This window comes from Taudactylus pleione, unplaced genomic scaffold, assembly GCF_031769625.1.
Source record: "Taudactylus pleione unplaced genomic scaffold, aTauple2 ptg000179l, whole genome shotgun sequence".
In the NCBI taxonomy this organism is placed as follows: domain Eukaryota; kingdom Metazoa; phylum Chordata; class Amphibia; order Anura; family Myobatrachidae; genus Taudactylus; species Taudactylus pleione.
The window spans coordinates 2,651,597-2,670,813 of record NW_028284581.1 but is presented as its reverse complement, the minus strand read 5'-3'; the positions used below and the strand labels follow the sequence as shown (position 1 = coordinate 2,670,813).

Sequence of the window (19,217 nt, the reverse complement as noted above, 5' to 3'; positions counted from 1 at the left end):
TTTCAATATAATCTATCTGTCCTAAGAAAAATAATACCCAATCTTTCCCCGTATACTAAAATGATAATACATATTTATTTCAATATAATCTATCTGTCCTAAGAAAAATAAAAAAACACAACATAACATTTGATTGGCTAGAGTGAAAACTAATAAAATGATTCCATCTCATAAATGTGAAACTTGGTTTGGTCACTTGCAAATACCTTTGGTCATTAAGGGGTTAAGAGTCCCATTCATCCATCTGTTTAGCAGTGCAGCGCAAAAAGTCTGAGCGGGACCACCCAGCGATGATGATTGTGTGTGCGACATTTTCACCTACTAGCAGGGCCGCCATCAGAGGGGGACTTCCGAGACTATAGTACTGGGCCCGGACACTTGGCAGAAAGGATGGGCCCTGCCCACCCCTACCACCCACTACTACTTCCTTAAGTGAAAGGTGCACCCTCTCCGACCAGCGCACCTGATTGATTTACAGGGGACAACTGACAAGGAGGCCCGCCGCTCTTCCTGCCCACCCACTTGTTCAATAACGTTTTTTTATTTTTTTTGAGAGAGAAGAGCTGCGGCTGCCAGCCCGTGAGAAGAAGGAGCCTCCTTCAATGAGGTAAGTCTGCAGCAGCCAGCATGTCATGCGGATTTGGGGATTGCACCCTGCCTGGCTAGTACTGGAGAGGGAGTGTGTAGAGGTAAGCGAGTAGGACAGAGTGAGCTGGGCCATCTGTATTAGCTATATATACACAGCCGGGCGGGGGGGATGGGGAGGTAGGTTTGAGGGTCCAGGGAAGGGGGGCCCTGCCTATTTTGATAGTCCCGGGGCCCATAATTTCTGATGGCAGCCCTGCCTACTAGCAGTACTAAAACCTCATAAATACTCAATTATGTATATTAGTCACAAATACACACAATATGCAGTTTTCCATGAAGATATATAAAGCACAGTTATTCTGTTTTCTCATCTCCTGACTCCCCCTACAGAATGCTGGGTGCAGTGCATGTATGGACATTTATATCCCCCAGCAGGAGATGCTCTGGGTATGTATTAATAGTAACATTTAGTATTTCAACTAACTCTGGTTACAATGTCTCTGATATCTACAAATCAGTTTATTGAATGATATAATGACACGAATGCACTTCTTTTGGAAAGTGGGAAAAAAAAACATTGGGAACTTTTTTAAGCAGTAGTTTAGCATACATATAGATTATAAATCTGTATAGCGCTCCATGCCAAATAAAAGCCGCTATACACATACACAGTAATTGTATCATAATCAAATACACAAAGATCTTACATAGTCTCCATTGTGGGGGACGAGGATGTTCATTTCTGATGATTTGGCACTTACGATCTCACAGTCTATAGAACTCTCACTCAGGTAGACGTGGCAGCCATCAGTCTTGTTAATTGAAATAGTTGGCACTTTCCCTATGACCTTAGGAGCAGCACAAATAGGGAATAATGTACAAAGATTGTGAAAGAATAAGACACAAACATCTGCATTCTATACTAGAAGGTAAAGTGGTAATTGCCAGACACTCTGGGACTGATTCTCAGTCGTATGTGATGCCAATGTTCACATAGTTGGCGTTTTTTTTGTAACTATGTATGTGTCTAACACCCTAGAAAGCCGAATGGTGCATTCATCCCATGGTGTGTATGCAGAGTCGCAGGACTTAGCCACACGGACTTTGGAATGTATTGGGTGTTCCTGGGTAGTGACTGGTAGGTGGCTATGCAGCTATTCCTTCTTACAGGTGTGTTATGGAAGTGTTGTAGCATGTTGCTGGAGTGATTTCAGACTCAGGGCCTGATTCAGCAAGGAACGCAGTTGCTTATACGCAATTGGACGATTAATTTGCAGGATACACAGACCCATGGCAGAGTGATTGACAGGAAGTGCTGTTTGAGGGTAGTGATGGGGGGGGGGTGGTTTGTGGGTAGTGATGGGGGGTGGACGGCCGAACGCAGGTGTGCCACTGCCTTCGCACGCCGTTGCGGGCGTTGCCGCCCGTAGTCCAGGTCAGTGGTTTCAGTAAGTGTGTACCGCACACAAACCACCGCTGGGTAGCACACTCACTGACAGTGAGTGTACTACCCGGCAATGGTGTGTTTGTCAGACAGACTCTCATTGGCTGCTGTACCCAGGGCTGGAGCTCACTCATGAGCTCCTCCTTCCGGCTCACGTGGTGGGTTATGGGAGAGATGTCATGACATCTCTCCTATAGTGCCGAGCAGAAGGAGCAGACGGCGTCGGACGCAGGAGCGAGGATTCAGGTAAGTGTTTTGTTTGTGTTTTTGTGTTATATATGTAAGGGGCACTACTAGCCGGGGGCACTGTATAAGGGGCACTACTGTTCAGGGGCACTGTATAAGGGGCACTACTGTCCAGGGGCACTGTATAAGGGGCACTATTTAAGTGGCATGTTGACATGCCCCCATTTTTCAGTGGCCATGCCCCTTATGGCATGTGGTCATGCCCACTTTTTTTTGGCGTACATACTTGGGGGAGGGACTCCGTCTTTTAACTTGATCTGGGCCTCAAATACCCTAGTTACTCAACTGAGCACAACAGACATTCTCAGGTGTATGGCGCACAGTCATACAACAGAGAAAGACTGAAACTAGCATTAGCATAATTAGCATTAGCAAGTTGCAGAGGCAATTACGCCAAAATACGCTCTTGCGGTCACAGCGTCCGACTCAGAATCAGCCCTTCTGTTCCATAAATATTACACAATTAGGCAAGTCACATTTTGGGATCATTTACAAACTGAAGGAATAGTGCAAAGCCCCACACCCAGGACCAGCCCTACCATTAGGTGAACCTACAACACTGAATAATTAACATAATGTCAGTGTTGAACTGGCTGGTCAGGGACTGTCGAATTCCCCAGTCAGCCCCAATGAATGAGGGGTCCACCCCATAACCTATAGGGGCCCAGACTGTACAATATGGATCCCACTTCTGCTTGTGTTTTGTTTGCTTTGGGTGGTTCCCATTTCAGGAGCTGTAGGGAGAGGTCTGCAGTAGTCAGACCTGATCTAAATGGTTCAAGACTATTGGGGCCGGCAATGCTATTTCTTTGCTTCATGGTGGCTGGCCAGCAATAAATAGAAATCCATCTTTGGTCCGCCAGTCCCCTCCAATTCCCTCCTCTCCTCCTCCCGTCCCCTCTCCTCCTACTTCCCCTTCCTTCTGTACTTGTGAGTGCCTCCATTTAGCTTTAGAAGACTAGTAAATTGCTTGAGTTGATTGATGAGGCCCAGGAGATGGTTATAATTAACTTTGCAAACCATTCCCGCCATCTCCTGTTGGATAAATGAAAGAGCCAAGGGGGGTACATTTTTTGCAAGAACCCCAAGTTAGGTATAGTGAAATATTGCTGTAAAGAACAATTGTAATATATATATATATATATATATATATATATATATACACACCTGCAGCTGTCAAATCTTCCCACTGTCGCAGATGAGGAGACTTAGAACAGATGAGCAGAGCGAGGTCCACTGGATTTTGCTCCAGGCAAGCAGAGGCAAGTAGTTGTGTGTGTGTGTGTATATATATATATGTCCCCATACATCTATCATCCTTGTGCTACAAGATGCGCTACATATAACGCGTGAGCTACATGTGACTCGGTAGCGCTGAGAATCTTTTTGTGCAACTTTTCCATTCAAATGCATCTTATTCACACAGTGATTCACAAGCAGCTTCTGCTGACTAAAATGATATGCAGCATGCTTTATTCTGACTGCGGGTGTATCTACATGTGAAATACTATGTTACAGTGTCAGCGGCATTCGCATCACTGTGAATAAGAAGAAGGTTAGATGTATGAGGACACATCTGTATATATTTAAGTGCCAAAAGTCTTGGGATAGATGCCTAGTATCGTGTAGGACCTCCTCTAGCCCGGTGAAGTGCACCAACTCGAGGCGGCATCGACTCCACAAGTGGATGGAAGACATCTGGATAGATGTTGACCTATGCTATCTGGATTGCTTCCCACAGCTCCCGGATATTTATAGGTGCAGTATCTAAGGTGCAAATCGATCTCTCGACCATGTCCCATAAATGCTCAATTGGGTTCATGTTGGGCGAACGTGGTGACCACAACATTCGTCAGAACTCTGCAGAATGCTCCTCGAACCACTTCTGGACAACTTGGGACAGATAACACGGTGCATTATCTTGCTGGAATATTCCATCTTTGTGGGGTAACCTGAAGTCCATGAAGGGCTGCAAATGGTCTCCTACAGAACTACTGTACAGTCAGTTTTTCCTGCAAACTGTCCTAAATGCGGCATCATGACTACTTTTTCTCTCCCACGTTCCTCTTTTGCCTCTCTGTAATGCCCTCTACTGGTTCTATCTTCCATCCAGATTACAACTCAAGTTTAAAAATAACCATTAATGATAATGATTATAATGATATCACTCCTAATGAGCCAGCAGTTATAACTAGCAACAAACCATTTTGTTTTTGTCTTACCTGTATCTGAACATCTTTAGAATTAATAACTTCTACAATGCCCACAACATCATCAAACACCAGTCCAAGTTTTGTGCAGTTGTCTGAAAAGCAACAAATAAATAAAAGCTAAATGACGAGAATGCCATCACAGAAAGCACATAGTCAAAAAAAAAAAAATAAATGAAATCAAAGGAACACTAACGGCCGTATTCAAATAGTTTCACAACTGCGATACTTTTTCGCATGCCGGTCTTTTCACCTACATCGCTTATTTTAGCTGCAGAAACTTATCGTTAGCGCCCCCACTATTCGCGAAAATGCAACCCTGCGAATGCAAACCAGGTGAAAAGTACTGTCAGATTTGGGGAAATCAGCCTGACACCCCCTAAAAGATGCACTAACATTGTGGATCAATGTACATGCCCCCGAATAGCCCTAATAAAGCTATTTGGGGTACTTAAGGTGTGTCAATTTCTTCTAATTAGCATCTTAGCAGTAGTGGTGAGGAATAGCATTAAACAGTTTTTTTTTGGTGAAAATAAGTAGTCCTGTCAAATTTGGGGTACTGGAAAATGGGTGCAAGCATGGTTTAAAATCGCTAACGTAAAGTTTAAGAAAACGTAAAAAAACGCTCCTGCAATCCAAAAAACACCTCCCCCATAATTGCAGACCCCTGTGTTTGGTCATGTTAAAAATGCTTCCTGCATTTTACATACATCATGTGGTTGTTAAATGTTTCTTACAATTAAACTATGTACATTTAAATGTATCTAATCTATTTATTTATCTATCTATTTATACAAGTTTAAATATAGCTAATTAAAATATTGCTTTGCATATTATCGAACTGCATACATAATTTCTCATACTTCAATTTGGCAAAAGAGCATACACATCATGTTATCTCCCATATTATAACTACCTCTAGTGCCCCAGAATTGTCCTATCCTCAAATGCCCGAACACTACACAAGTGTCTTTGTCACAATAGTCCTCAAAAATCCAGTGCTAAAGCCGCTATAAGGGAGATGTATCAAGTCTTGGAGAGCGATACAGTAGAGAAGTCGCTCAAAGCAACCAATCAGCTTCTGTCATTTATCTAGCAGTTTTTGAAGTGACAGTTAGGAGCTGATTGGTTGCTTTTGGCAACTTCTGCACTTTATCTCTCTCCAAGACTTGATACATCCTGCCCTATGCCAACAACCAGTACTAATACATTATATAAATCTTCAGAGCCCCCAACATGATACCACCATCCAGTACCCTTACATGATACCAGAGACTTGTGCCAGGGGCATTGCTAAAACTTTGCGGGTCCCATAGCAATATTTTGAAAGGACCCCAACAACACTAAAGGTTTCTAGAGAGACACCTTTCTCTGCAGTTGTTCATTTTATGCCCCATAGTATTGCTCTAGTTAATTTCATGCCCCATAGAAGTATCCTAGCTAATGTTATGTCCCATAGTAGTGCCTTTGTTTATTGTATGCCACATTGTAGTGCTGTCAGTACACATCATGTCGCACAGTGCCCCCAATTCACAGTATGCCATTGTCCCTGGTACATATTATGTCACATTGAAGTGTCCTAACTTCACACTATGCCATATTCTAGTGGCTGCAGTTAATTTTATGCCACATTGTAGTGCCCCCATCTCATATTATGCCACACTGTAGTTCCCACAGTTCATAAAGTGCAACATTTCAGTGCCCCCATTTTATATTATACCACATCACAGTGCCCACAGTTCATATTATGCCACATTACAGTGCCCCCAGTTCATGTTATGCCATAATATAGTGCCTTCAGTTTATAGTGTGCCCCATTAGTGTCCCATTTCATTTTATGCAACATGACATCCAGTTCATATTGTACCACATTAGATTGTTCTGTTCAGATTACGCCACCTTACAGGGTCCCTTTACCATTATAATATCCACTACAGACATCATTCACTAAAAATGGAATGTCACCCCATTTAGGAGTCGGACTGGCAATGGCTAAGACCCAACTGCTTAGCAGTCAATTCTGGGAACTTGGTAAACAACTATATGACCTGTGACCAGGGCCCCCTAAGCCTCTGGGCCCCATAGCAATGGCACCCTCTAAAACCCACTATAGCTGTGCCCATGCCCAGTGCCCTTACATGATACCAGCACCTTATGATGCTACATGACACCAGCACCCAGTACCCCTACATGACACCAGCACCCAGATCCCCTACATGACACCAGCACCCAGATCCCCTACATAACACTAACACCCAGTGCCACTACATGACACCAGCACCCAGTGGCCCTATGTGACACCAGCACCCAGTGCCTCTACATGACATCAGCACTCATTATTCTTACATGACACCAGCACCCAGTGCCTCTACGTGACATCAGCACCTATTATTCTTACATGACACCAGTACACAATGCCCCTACATGACATCAGCACCTATACTTTCGCCTCTCATAGTACTAGCGAACGTTTACACTGTTATGTTCTGTCCACACACTGCGAGAACTGGAGGGGGTGGAATGGCTCTTCATACTTCCTTTTTTTGATCTCCTGGAGCTTTTACCAATCTTAATATAGTGGTAATCCTGTGGAAACTGCTGTTTCTGCATGATCACCAGGGCTGAAGTATTTGATAAATAGGCCCCTTTGTGAGGATCATTTTTACTGTAAGTGCAGCACAATTTTCTTTATTAGAATGCTGGATTCATGGAAATTACCGTTTACAGCATTTACTAATATAACATGATTCTTCTCATTGTAGCCAAGCACCCTTACCTATAATTATGGAATTTATCTTCCCTTTGATTTGTAGTGTTGTTTTCTTGCACTTGAAAATGTAAGCCACTTGTTTCAGCTCAGTTTCAGAAATCAGTAAGCTGTCTACTCCTTCCTGGTACTCCTAAAATTAGAAATACGTCATGGATAAGTTCACAGCTGAAAAGAAACAGTAACCAGTGGAACTTTTCTGTAATCTAATCAAAACTATATGCCCATATAAGGACTAGTGTGTTATCTATACCTGTAGCACTTCAACCTTACAGATTAAGCCTTAGAATGCATAATAAACTGAGCAATTTCAGATGTTTAACAAAGTAGATTTTAAATTATCATTTTTGGAGCAGCAAAATATATAAAACTATCCTATTCCTTCTTTTTTTCCTATACAGCATTAATCTACTTTGGACTATTCAATATATGAAGCTAGTATTATATTCCAGCCCCAGATCATCTTCTAATTAGAGATGAGCGGTTCGGTTTTGCTGAAAACTTTGGGGTTCCAGGTAGAACAGAGTCCAGGCTCTACTCTTCCTGCAAGTCAGATCTCTATATATAAAACCCGGATCTCGTGTGTTTTTGATTGCAAGTGAGTCCCTCCCTGGTGATTTCAGGTACCAAACGTGATCAAAATTGACTGGAAATTAATGTTCTTGATGTTAATAATACTATAGGAACAAAAACAGGTACAAGTTACTTAGTTATTTTTATACATTTTTTAAAGAATTCCAAAACCAAAAACCGAAACCAAACCAAATGAAAACACTTGAGGGTGGTTTTGCCAAAACCAAAATAAGAGGGTCCGCACACATCTCTACTTCTAATGTAAAAATGCCTCTCATTATAGACCAATTCCAGTGATATATTTACATTTACCATACCTCTAACCACTTTCAACCTCTGATGATTTTTTTTTATATATAACTTTATATATTAAAATGGACAGGTTGAAAACAAAGCAAAAAAATAATCTTAGAAAAAAATTATAACTTTCTGCATTACTGTAAATATAGTGAATAAGAGCCATGGAATGTTATACAGATGTGTCCTCATACATCTAACCTCATTGCGCATTAAACAGCCCTTCTAGTTGTGCCATGCCGTGACTCAATATTGCTGAGCGTCTTTTCAAGCAACTTTTCTGCTTCAAATGCGTCTTATTCCCACAGGTACAATGCGAATAGGATGCACACGCAGCTTCTGATTAAAATTATATGCAACATACCTGTATTCTATGTGCGACTGTGGGTACATCTGCATGCGAAATGCTACATTACACTGTCACAGCCGCTGACACTGTAATGTAGCATTTTGCATGCAGATACAGCTGCAGTTGCACACAGACTATAGGCATGTTGCATATAATTTTAATCTGAAGCTGATGTGCGTCCCATTCACATCACTGTGCGAATAAGACGCATTTGAAAGGGAAAAGTAGCACTAAAAGACGCTCTGCGCTACCAAGTCACACGGCGCTCACACGTTGTTTGTCCGGTTATGCATTCGGAGACCCCTGCACCAATTGGGATTAAACCAATGCGAGGTGGTCCAATTGGAACCTGGGCAGGTTTTAGGGGGGTTGGAATCCCGGTCGAACCTCCCGTTGGTGTACGCTGGGCAGAACTTTTACCCGGGGAGCCTGTTCTGAACCTTCCACTGGATGGATTCAACGAAAACTTCACAGAGGGGTAGCAATTGGTCTGGGATGCCTAATGAAGTGGTTGGGGTCCTGGTCGGACCTCACAGCAGAGTGCATCGGGCAGAATTTGACCCAGGGAGCCTGTTCTGGGCCTTCCACTGGATGGATTTGGATGAAATCACATAATTTGGACGAAAACTTCACAGAGTGGTAACATTGGATCCCAGAAGATCTACTAGGGGGTTGCGGTCCCGGTCAGACCTCCCGTTGGTGTACACTTGGCAGAACTTTGACCCAGGGAGCCTATTATGAGCCTTCCAATGGATGGATTTGGATAAAAACATCACAAAGTGGTAACACTGGATCCCCAAAGACATACTATGGGGTTGAGGTCTTGGTCAGATCTCCCGTTGGTGTACGCTGGGCAGAACTTTGACTCAGGGAGCCTGTTCTGGGCCTTCCACTGAATGGATTTGGGTGGAAACTTCACAGAGGCTTGCAATTGGTCTGGGACGCCTAATGGAGTGGTTGGGGTCCCTGTCAGACCTCCCGGCGGATTTCGCTGGGCAGAACTTTGACCCAGGGAGCCTGTTCTGGGCCTTCCACTGGATGAATTTGGACAACATCACATCATTTGGACGAAGATTTCACAGAGTGGTAACATTGGATTCCAGAAGACATACTAGGGGTTGAGGTTGGTGTACGCTAGGCAGAACTTTGACACGGGGAGCCTGTTATGGGCCTTCCACCCAATGGATTTGGATGACAACTTCACAGAGGCTTGCAATTGGTCTGGGATGCCTAATGGAGTGGTTGGGGTCCTGGTCAGACCTCGTGGCGGAGTGCACCGGGCAGAACTTTGACCCAGGGAGCCTGTTCTGGGCCTTCCGCAGGATGGATTTGGAAGACATTACATAATTTGGACGAATACTTCACAGAATGGTAACATTGGATCCCAAAAGACATACTATAGGGGGTTGAGGTCCTGGCCGAATCTCCCATTGGTGTACGCTGGGTAGAACTTTGACACTGGGAGCCTCTTCTGGGCCTTTCACAGAATGGATTTGGATGAAAACTTCACAGAGGGGTAGCAATTGGTCTGGAATGCCTAATGGAGCGGTCGGACATCACAGCGGAGTGTACCAGGCAGAACTTTGATCCAGGAAGCCTGTTCTGGGCCTTCCACTGGATAGATTTGAACAATATCCCATAATTTAGATGAAAACTTCACAGACTGCTAATATTGGATCCCAGAAGACATACTAGGGGGTGAGGTCCCGGTCCAACCTTCCATTGGTGTATGCTGGCCAGAACTCTGACCCGGTGACGCTGATCAGAACTTAGACCTGGGGAGTCTATTATGGGCCTTCCACTGGATGGATTTGCATGACATCACATAATAAAACTTAATAACTTGAAGATTTAAACCCGGCAACGCCGGATATTCAGCTAGTTACTAATACTTTATGAAACGGATTAGTTTCTTACTCCCCAAGATAAACACCAAGGTTATTACTTTTTATTATAAACGCATAACAAAAACAGCAGCCTCACTCTATATGGACAAATTAGTGATAGCCTAATCTGGCAAAGATATCTTACCACTCTCCATTTCTTTCCTTCAAGCTCTAGCAAAGGGTGATAGGCCTGTTGAGGAGGTGATTTGGGGGAGGTGGGGCTTTCACTATGACTTTTTGTAGGGGATTGGGTTGGTACCCCTTGGCCACGCAGCTTTGGGTTCTTATGAGTCTTCTGGTCATCAGAAACATGTTTCAGACCTGCATAATGAAATCATACAGTGGGGTTATATACTTTGTATCCAAACAACATGATCAGTTTGCAGTGGGGGTTTACAAGCCTGACCCTTGTGAAGAGTGCTGAGACAGGCTTGTTCACTGCCACCACTGATAAATGTAGACATGAAAACAACAGCACAGTGGGTCAGAATATAAATAAAATCACATTTACTACTGACAAGAATCAAACACAAAGATAAACAGTGAGAGGGCACACTGATGCGTTTAATTCCTATGGGTGCCTAATCATTGACAATGGAATATCATCAGAAAGGTTAATAACAAAAGATAACTAAAGGTCCAACATGTGGTACAGTTAGGCATCTTCCATTTGTAAGATGTAGGGGGAGATGTAACAAGCCTTGGAGGGAGATTAGGTGGCGAGACATAACGTACCAACCAATCAGCTTCTGATATTTTACAGGCTGTGCTGTAATAGTGCGTTAGAAGCTTACTTGTTGGTACTTTATATAATGTTTGATACATCTCTCCCAGAGTGAGAGATCACTTGCATAATGAAAGAACAGGGTAAATGACTACTTTTGGCTAATATATTTGGTGCTGATACAGAGTAATACGGCTTCTTGGGTAGCATACAGTATCTTGTGTGATTTCGTACTGTGCATGCTCAGAATGCAAATATATGTATACGCGCCTATGCAGACCCAAACACATCTTGTCATTTCAAATCTTACGACCGGAAAGGTGGAATGGGGGTTGGGAGGGAGATCCTAATATAGGCAAGGTTCAGTACAATTCTGTTCACATAAATAGGGTAGGTGCAAGTGCACAGGGATGATAGTGACTTGTAGTAAGCCAGAAGCAGAGACATATACGTATCTCGGAATGTGTACAGCTCTGCATATGTGCGGACATACTCTCTTTTCTTTTTCCCATTATGTGACAGCTCTGCATTAGCCCCACTGTCTATACACTAATTTATTTTAAATGCAAGCTATAGGGTACTTAGCACTTCCTACACGTGAACATAACACTACAGTTAAAAAACAAATACCGAAAGGGTTAATTCTTGAATGTCATATGTCAAATTTCTAAAACTAAAATTTATTTTTTGGACCTTATTTCTTTAAAAGTAGTTTGATTAAAGTCATATCTCCAATAAAAACACTCTACACTGAGCTATGTCCCTTTCAAAGATCATTTTCTATTGGAGTGTAATTTTCACATTGGAAGTCGCTACGCCACACTTTGCTAATGTGCTCTTAGGTTCCCAGCAAGCCATGTGGTCTTGAGAACAAGATGGCAGCATTTGTAGACAGGAAGTTTTCAGGGGGAAGAGTTGGGTGGAGTAAAGGGAATCCTAGCTAAGCATAAAGTAGGTGCACCGATCTGTCTACTCTGGAGCAATGCAAAAATGAGATATACTTTTACAAAGCAAGAATAGTGAAATGAGATAAAATGGTGGAGAGGCCGTATTTTAGTGGTGGTCCATGCTGTGTGGACAGGCGACTAGTAATTAATACAATCTAGGGACTGAAGATACATCAGATTAATTGGTTTATTTAGTGGTATATAATAGCTACACATTTCAATGTTAGGGTATTTACACTATGTCTTCCATATTCATTTAGTCTTTTTTTTGTATTCTTGTCCTCTTTCTTCCCTGTAAGGGTGGCATTACACTGGCACTTGTGCTCATGCACAATGGAATATACCATAGGCTATGCCAAAGTGTCCATAGGCATAATGCACCATGATGAGTGCTCATACACTGTTTAGCCTTATCCTTACTTCATGTCAGCAATAAATGTGATTTAACGGTATCCCAATATGAATTGTTGGCAGTTATTCTTCTAGATTTATAAACATTATAAATCTAATGTGTAATACAACACACATAATATTAATTGTTGCATGTATAATCACTGCTACTTGACAAAATTGCATTTGCTGGCTATAGATTGCAAGCTTAATACTTTGTACTGATTTTCTCCAGCAAGCACAAACTGTCTTGGCAAGCACTGGGTGTTTGTTTCAGTGTCCCTTTGCTAAAAATGGCAATGCAGCTTGCTGCTGTCCGTGCCAATACAAGCTGGCCTTCCTCAGGCTGCTTTTGTTGGATGAACTGGATCAATTAACTTATTAAACATGGGCAATCTATTGTACTGCTAGTAAATTGAGAACACTGCAACCTCCACAAGAAAACCACCGATGCTTAATAAATGGCTGATGGTTGAGTTTAGTATATCATATTATAGGACTGAGTCATTTCGTAGACCACAAGCAATACATGAAAACAGTTTTAAATAATATATTGTGTTTTTAATTACTTTTTAAATTACAGTTTATTGATATATGCATTTATGCAAAATTGATTATTTGCCATTTTGCTTTAGCGACTTTGCTAATAAATAATACGGTTCAGAGCATAAGCAGCTCTCTGTTGGAGGTAATTTCATCTATTCTTTTGTACTGAGTGTGCTTTCCCCTTTCATTCAATAACCTCTCTGGGGGGCGGGAGAGATAAACGGAGAGAGATAAAATACCAACCAATCGGTTTCTAACTGTCACTTCTTGCTAGATGAATGACAGTTAGAAACTGATAGGTTGCTTTGGGCAACTTCTCCACTTTATCTCTCTCCAAGGTTTTATATATCTCCCCCTGGGACATTTATGAGAGATATCCTAGAGGTAACTGTTAAGAAAAGGTAGGTCTTGCCCATAGTAACCTGATTCTGGCCTATTTATAGTGTACAAAAATGGTTTCCATAAGAATAAGCATTTCTTATTCTTTTCTGGACAGCTACTTGTAGAACACATTATAAATGTCCCTTTATATTATATACTGTTTATTTATTTATTTAGCACATGAAGTATAACAAAGCACTATCACTGTCAGTAATTTCCAAACTGGGTTCCGCGGGTCACACGCAGGGGTGCCACAGGTTGGTGTTCCAGGACCAAATCATATTATTTATGGTCACTGTGATAGGCAAAACCAGTGCTGATGATCGCCAATCGTTAAATATGTGGATAAACAGAAGCGTAACCACCACAACTGAACCTAAAGCTGCATACACACGGTACGATCTGTACCACCAACGACTTGAAAGATATCTTTCTGTGAAGTCATCCTGCCACATCTCTGAACAGGCAAAGTTGACAATATCGTGTAAGTTGGCCTGCATGTACGGACAATCATAGATATCGTTATCGTACATGCGGGAAAGCGCATCGTTGGTCATTCACTGCATAAATTTGACCGATATATCGTTGAACAATATCGTTATCGTTCATATGGTTCATAGATATCGTACCGTGTGCACGCACCTTAAGGATGACATAAAAGCACAATTTATATAATTTAATAATATTTTTTTTAATTTCTCAATAAGAAACTTTTGGCCTAGGGGTGCAGTGTTAAAAAATGCTGATACTCTAGGGCGCCGTGATTCTAAAAAGTTTGGGAACCACTGACTTATGTCCTAACATAAGAAGGCAAATGACCACCACCACTAGTTCACATATTTGCATCTCTTATTTTGTGACCTTTTGTAATTGCTTCCCCTTGGTTGAGCTCAGCAAACAACGCAGATCGATCTTGTGAGGCGTCATCTTTGGGTTTAGTAGAAAAAACATCTGAAAATGGAGGAGGTCCTGGAGGTGGAGGCGGAGGTGGAGGATGACTTGCTCCTGATGTTACGTTGTTGCACTGAGTGTCCCCTTTTGAAAATAACTGTTTAAATATACAAGGATTACTATTATGAACATACAAAACAACTGTTGGTTTGCAAACAAATTGATAAGTGTTAGAGAACATAAAGAAATAACTGTATTTTATGCACACATATATTTATATTATCTGAAACCCATTATACAGATAGTTACTGATATATGACTTGTCTGTTTATACAGAAAACTATGCTTGAATTATCACTGATGTAATCATTTTCTCTCTTGATGAAGGTGACCGTACCTCCTTGTACCCTGCATTTTACCTTTATGAACACTGCATCTACGTTTTGGCCTCACCACCAAATTACTCTAAGGTTTTTGTTTTCCCATTCTGAATTATTACAGGTCAGGGAACTGTATGGATGGATCCCCACAGAGGGCAGTGTGTAAGAACCAGTGCAAGTCCCTGGATGCCTACATGGATAGAGGAAGACTCATTCCTAAAGATATATGGGCAAAAGTTACTAAGCGGCTGGTTCTAAACTCCGATGATTTGGCGGTGGTTTTGCTATCCGCAAATGTACTAAGGCCAAAACCGCTGCAAAACCACCATCAACAAATTTTAGAATAGAATAGAACAAGGCTGTCATTTACAAACCGCCACCAAATCCTCAGGGTTAGAACTTGCCGCTTAGTAAATTTTGCCCTATGTGATTAATAAAGTGGAGAACAAGGGAGTTTGATTGTGTCTGTAATAAATTACTCTTCCATTCTTGTCATTTATAAAACATATTTTTTTACAAGTGTACTGTAGGTGCCATCGGGCCCTTGATGCATGACTGGTATTGTAGATCTTCAAGAGCCACCATGCTTTGTCGGCCATTAAATCTAGGCACGACAGAGCTTGCAGGAAATTGTAGTGCACCGGTAAATTAAAATATTTTTCCTATTACAAAGAAAATATTATTAAAGTCACACCCACAGCCCAAGGGTGTGGGAAATAGTTGTAGTGCTTATAAGTGGGTGCCTTGTGGATCTGATCTTCCTTGGAAAGCCAACCATATGCTGATTGGCCTAGAGCTAGCTGACACACTGTGTGTGTCCCCTGCCCTGCTATGATGGCACCCTGGCTGACAATGCTTAGTGCTGGTAATGGTAACTTTGGTGGGCCCCTAAAATATTTTTCCCACCAACTTTATCTAGGCTAAAGTGCCCAAGCAGGTTTTAAATTGGGGGAAGACTGTGCTTTTTTTTTTTTTAATCATACGGTGCCAGGCGAGATGGCTGCATTTCTAGCTTTATAGGAGGTTATTACATTCTCCCCTAAGAAGGTCTAGATGCCCCTCTATTGTAAGCTTCCTACTCACATGAGGTGGAATGCTAAGTGTTGGGTAATTGATGTTTGGCAATCCCACCAGATTGTCATATTTCTTTGCATAGAATGAACTTAGATGAATTTAGTTTGGAAATGCTATAATGTACTTAGACTTTAGGAAGCAGAAACAGCCCATGCATTATACATAGCAGTACTTGCAGAGGGCATGAAGCTAGGGCATAAGTGCTCCCTCCGTCTCTCTGCACGTGCCTGATGTGCCTCTCTGGAACACATGGTAAGCCCTAGAGAACACTACATATCAGATATCATCTTTGCAGAACAGGTGGATTGCCACACAGACACTGATCCTTTGTTAAGGTGTTTCTTCTGTAAATGTAGATGCCTGTCCTATTCTCCACGCTCTTACAGCCACCTGTCTGCATGTGCATTCATGTATAGAAATTACAAGACGAAACAGCTGATGTTCAGGGACTTCTGTTATTGTCATTGAAAGGGGAGACCTCTGCTTTTATTGGTGTCTGGGCACACATGCTTGTTTACCCCGAGTTTACTCTGTGTGACTTTGTCTGGAAATATCTCAGCAAGTCATCTGCTTACTACTGTCAGTTTTTATAATGAGCGATCTCATGATCTCCCCTAGAGCAACAGCAGTGTAAATGGCTGTCCATCACTGCCTTGTAGAAATCAAATTCATCACAGACCACAACTGATAATCCTTCATGCAAATTTTAAAAATGATTTATTAAATGAATAACACAACAATTGTATACTGAATATTGTTTTTGAAACAGTATTATCACTTGAATTATACTAATACTTTAACAATTGCCAATAGGCCTGCATTCAATTTTTTCCATTAGAAAGATTTATCAGATTAATTGTACTATAAATGGATACCCAGCACTGGCATGTTTACAGTGGATTACATGTGTCTGGTATAGCCCAGATTCTGCCTCTCCTTTTAAGTAAAGAAATAGCATACAAAAGATTTGAAAGTGTGGTGGATCTGTAATAACATGAATGGCCACCAGATGGTGGTGCAGAGCCCATCCGCATTAAAACAGTATAGTTACTGTTTATTACAGTTTGTAGACTATACTTTTGTCTATAAAATATTTATCTCATTACATATAAAATATATGATGCAGCATTTGTCAAAAAGATTGGAATGGCATCCGTGATATGTGTTTGCTCCTGCGATAGTTCCCACTCATCTGTACCTCTTACTTGTGGAATCCCCCTGAAAACCTGTGCGTGCCCTAAAGCAGAATGTAGCTGATATGGTTCAATTATAGTAATGAAAAGCTTTGTCTGTCACTACAGTAGAAACTATGGTGCTTTCTCTAAAATCATATTGTGCAATGTGCACAAATGTGCAGTGGCCCCTAGCCACCAATTATAATAGGTCTGTTTTTGTGCAGTGTGAACCTGATGATTGCTATTCATTAAAGCAGATTTGTACACATAGTATATAATCCCAACAAACCATACTAGTCTACTCTCCAGAGTGTCTGGGATACAAACTTATGGGGAGTCCAATGGGCCCCAGAGAGATAACTGGTTGTAAATATAAAAATTGGATTATGGAAGACTTAAAATTGTGTTCGAGTTTAATTTTTAATTTGTCAATGTTAATGTTTATCTCAATGCTTTAAAGTTACAGGCAAAATACACATTCACATGTACAATGCAATAATCATACACCAGAGGTCACAATGTACACATGCTAATGCTTTATAAACCCATGTTCTTAGGGAGCTAATATAAATGCAGTTAGCTCTAGGCTTGCTAGACCTGTTATTTCTTCAACACATGTTTTTTGCTAGACATGCTAGACACGTGTTAAAGAGCATTAAATACCACCAGTTGTTCAGTGGTTTTAGAGACGGCAAGTGTTTTCATGTCAGTGTGACGATAGTCCATGTGACCGATGCTGAACTTTTCTAAGCCCTTCTTGTTAGGCTGTGACACAGCTGTTGCTAAGGTTTCTTCCTCTCTACAGTCTAGTGAAGCAATGCTCAGCTCCAGAACATCACTAAAGGAACTCACTTACTTCTTGGCAGGTGCTACTGAAATAAAGGGAACAGTTGCTCTGTACAGCTGCCAGAGTTAGAAAGGTCATCTATGGTAAAAGACTATACTGTTAAACCTAGGGTAGATTTTCCTTCTCTATGTTTTAAAGCCTGACATATATACTGTAATATATACAAGTTAGGACAAGGAACCAATAAAGACAGAAATAGTTGCTATGCAACTTGTTTTACATATGTATTATGTTTAAAATATATGTTATATCAAACCAAGACTAAACTACTGTCCTCCATCACTCTATACAGCATGATCATTAATGATATTTATAAAGGGGCACAATATAGATAATCACTAGCTTAGTTATTTCTACAAAAATTAATACATAGTGATAAAGCTGGGATTCTGAAAATGTTGCTGGTTTTGGGATTATGTGATAGGATTATTCTCTCTAAGGGTGGTGTGAGAAGGCTGCTTTCTAGTGCTGAACATACTTACTTGCTGAATGACCGGGAGACTTCAGAATTTCAGGGGGCTCTCCCAGACTCCTGAGAGAGAGTGGGGTCACAAAGACACAATGAAGCCACACACCCCCTCCACATAGGCACAAATTAAGGTGCATACACACTAGACGATATGCTCCCTGAGCGATATCGTCTAGTGTGTCCCCGGCAGGCTGTGCTCAATGTCGTTCATGACATTGAGCACAGCCGCTGAACGATATCATTAGCGATATCGTTCAGCGCCGGGCTCTCTCACCCATTCCCTGACATGCAGCAACCTGACGAGGTCGTCAGGTTGGCCTGCATGTCAGCCCGATGAACGAGGATGACGAACGACCCGCGGGAACGCGCGTCGTCGTCATCGTTCATCTTTTTTGTGTTAAACATGGACGATAAAGTGGACGACTGAACGATAACGATATCGTTATCGTTCAGTCGTCCACTTTAATCGCCCAGTGTGTACGCACCTAGTCTCTGAAGAAGTAACATGTAACACTTTCACTGCCTTGTGACGAGGGAGGAGCTTTCTCCATTCACTTCAGTGTACCAGCACAGCGAAGGAGGAGCATTCTCCATTCACATCAGTGTACCAGCACAGCGAGGGAGGAGTATTCTCCATTAACTTCAGTGTACCAGCACAGCGAGGGAGGAACATTCTCCATTCACTTCAGTGTACCAGCACAGCGAAGGAGGAGCATTCTCCATTCACATCAGTGTACCAGCACAGCGAGGGAGGAGTATTCCCCATTCACATCAGTGTACCAGCACAGCGAAGGAGGAGCATTCTCCATTCACTTCAGTGTACCAGCACAGCGAGGGAGGAACATTCCCCATTCACTTCATTGTACCAGCACAGCGAGGGAGGATCATTCTCCATTCACTTCAGTGTACCAGCACAGCGAGGGAGGAGCAAACTCCATTCACTTCAGTGTACCAGCACAGCGAAGGAGGAGCATTCTCCATTCACATTAGTGTACCAGCACAGCGAAGGAGGAGCATTCTCCATTCACATTAG

General features: G+C 41.9%; 1 protein-coding gene across 3 annotated transcripts in view; it reads right to left on the bottom strand.

The window, feature by feature from the left end:
- CAP2 (cyclase associated actin cytoskeleton regulatory protein 2) overlaps positions 1-19,217 on the bottom strand; it is a 180,558-nt gene that overhangs the window by 10,030 nt on the left and 151,311 nt on the right. For all 3 annotated transcript variants that reach the window (XM_088475831.1, XM_088475833.1, XM_088475832.1), the window contains exons 8-12: positions 14,210-14,396; positions 10,506-10,681; positions 7,265-7,388; positions 4,501-4,583; positions 1,296-1,436 (exon numbers count right to left, since the gene is read on the bottom strand). In XM_088475831.1, coding sequence (XP_088331957.1) covers positions 1,296-1,436; positions 4,501-4,583; positions 7,265-7,388; positions 10,506-10,681; positions 14,210-14,396 — 711 coding nt within the window. The remainder of the gene's footprint in view (positions 1-1,295; positions 1,437-4,500; positions 4,584-7,264; positions 7,389-10,505; positions 10,682-14,209; positions 14,397-19,217) is intronic.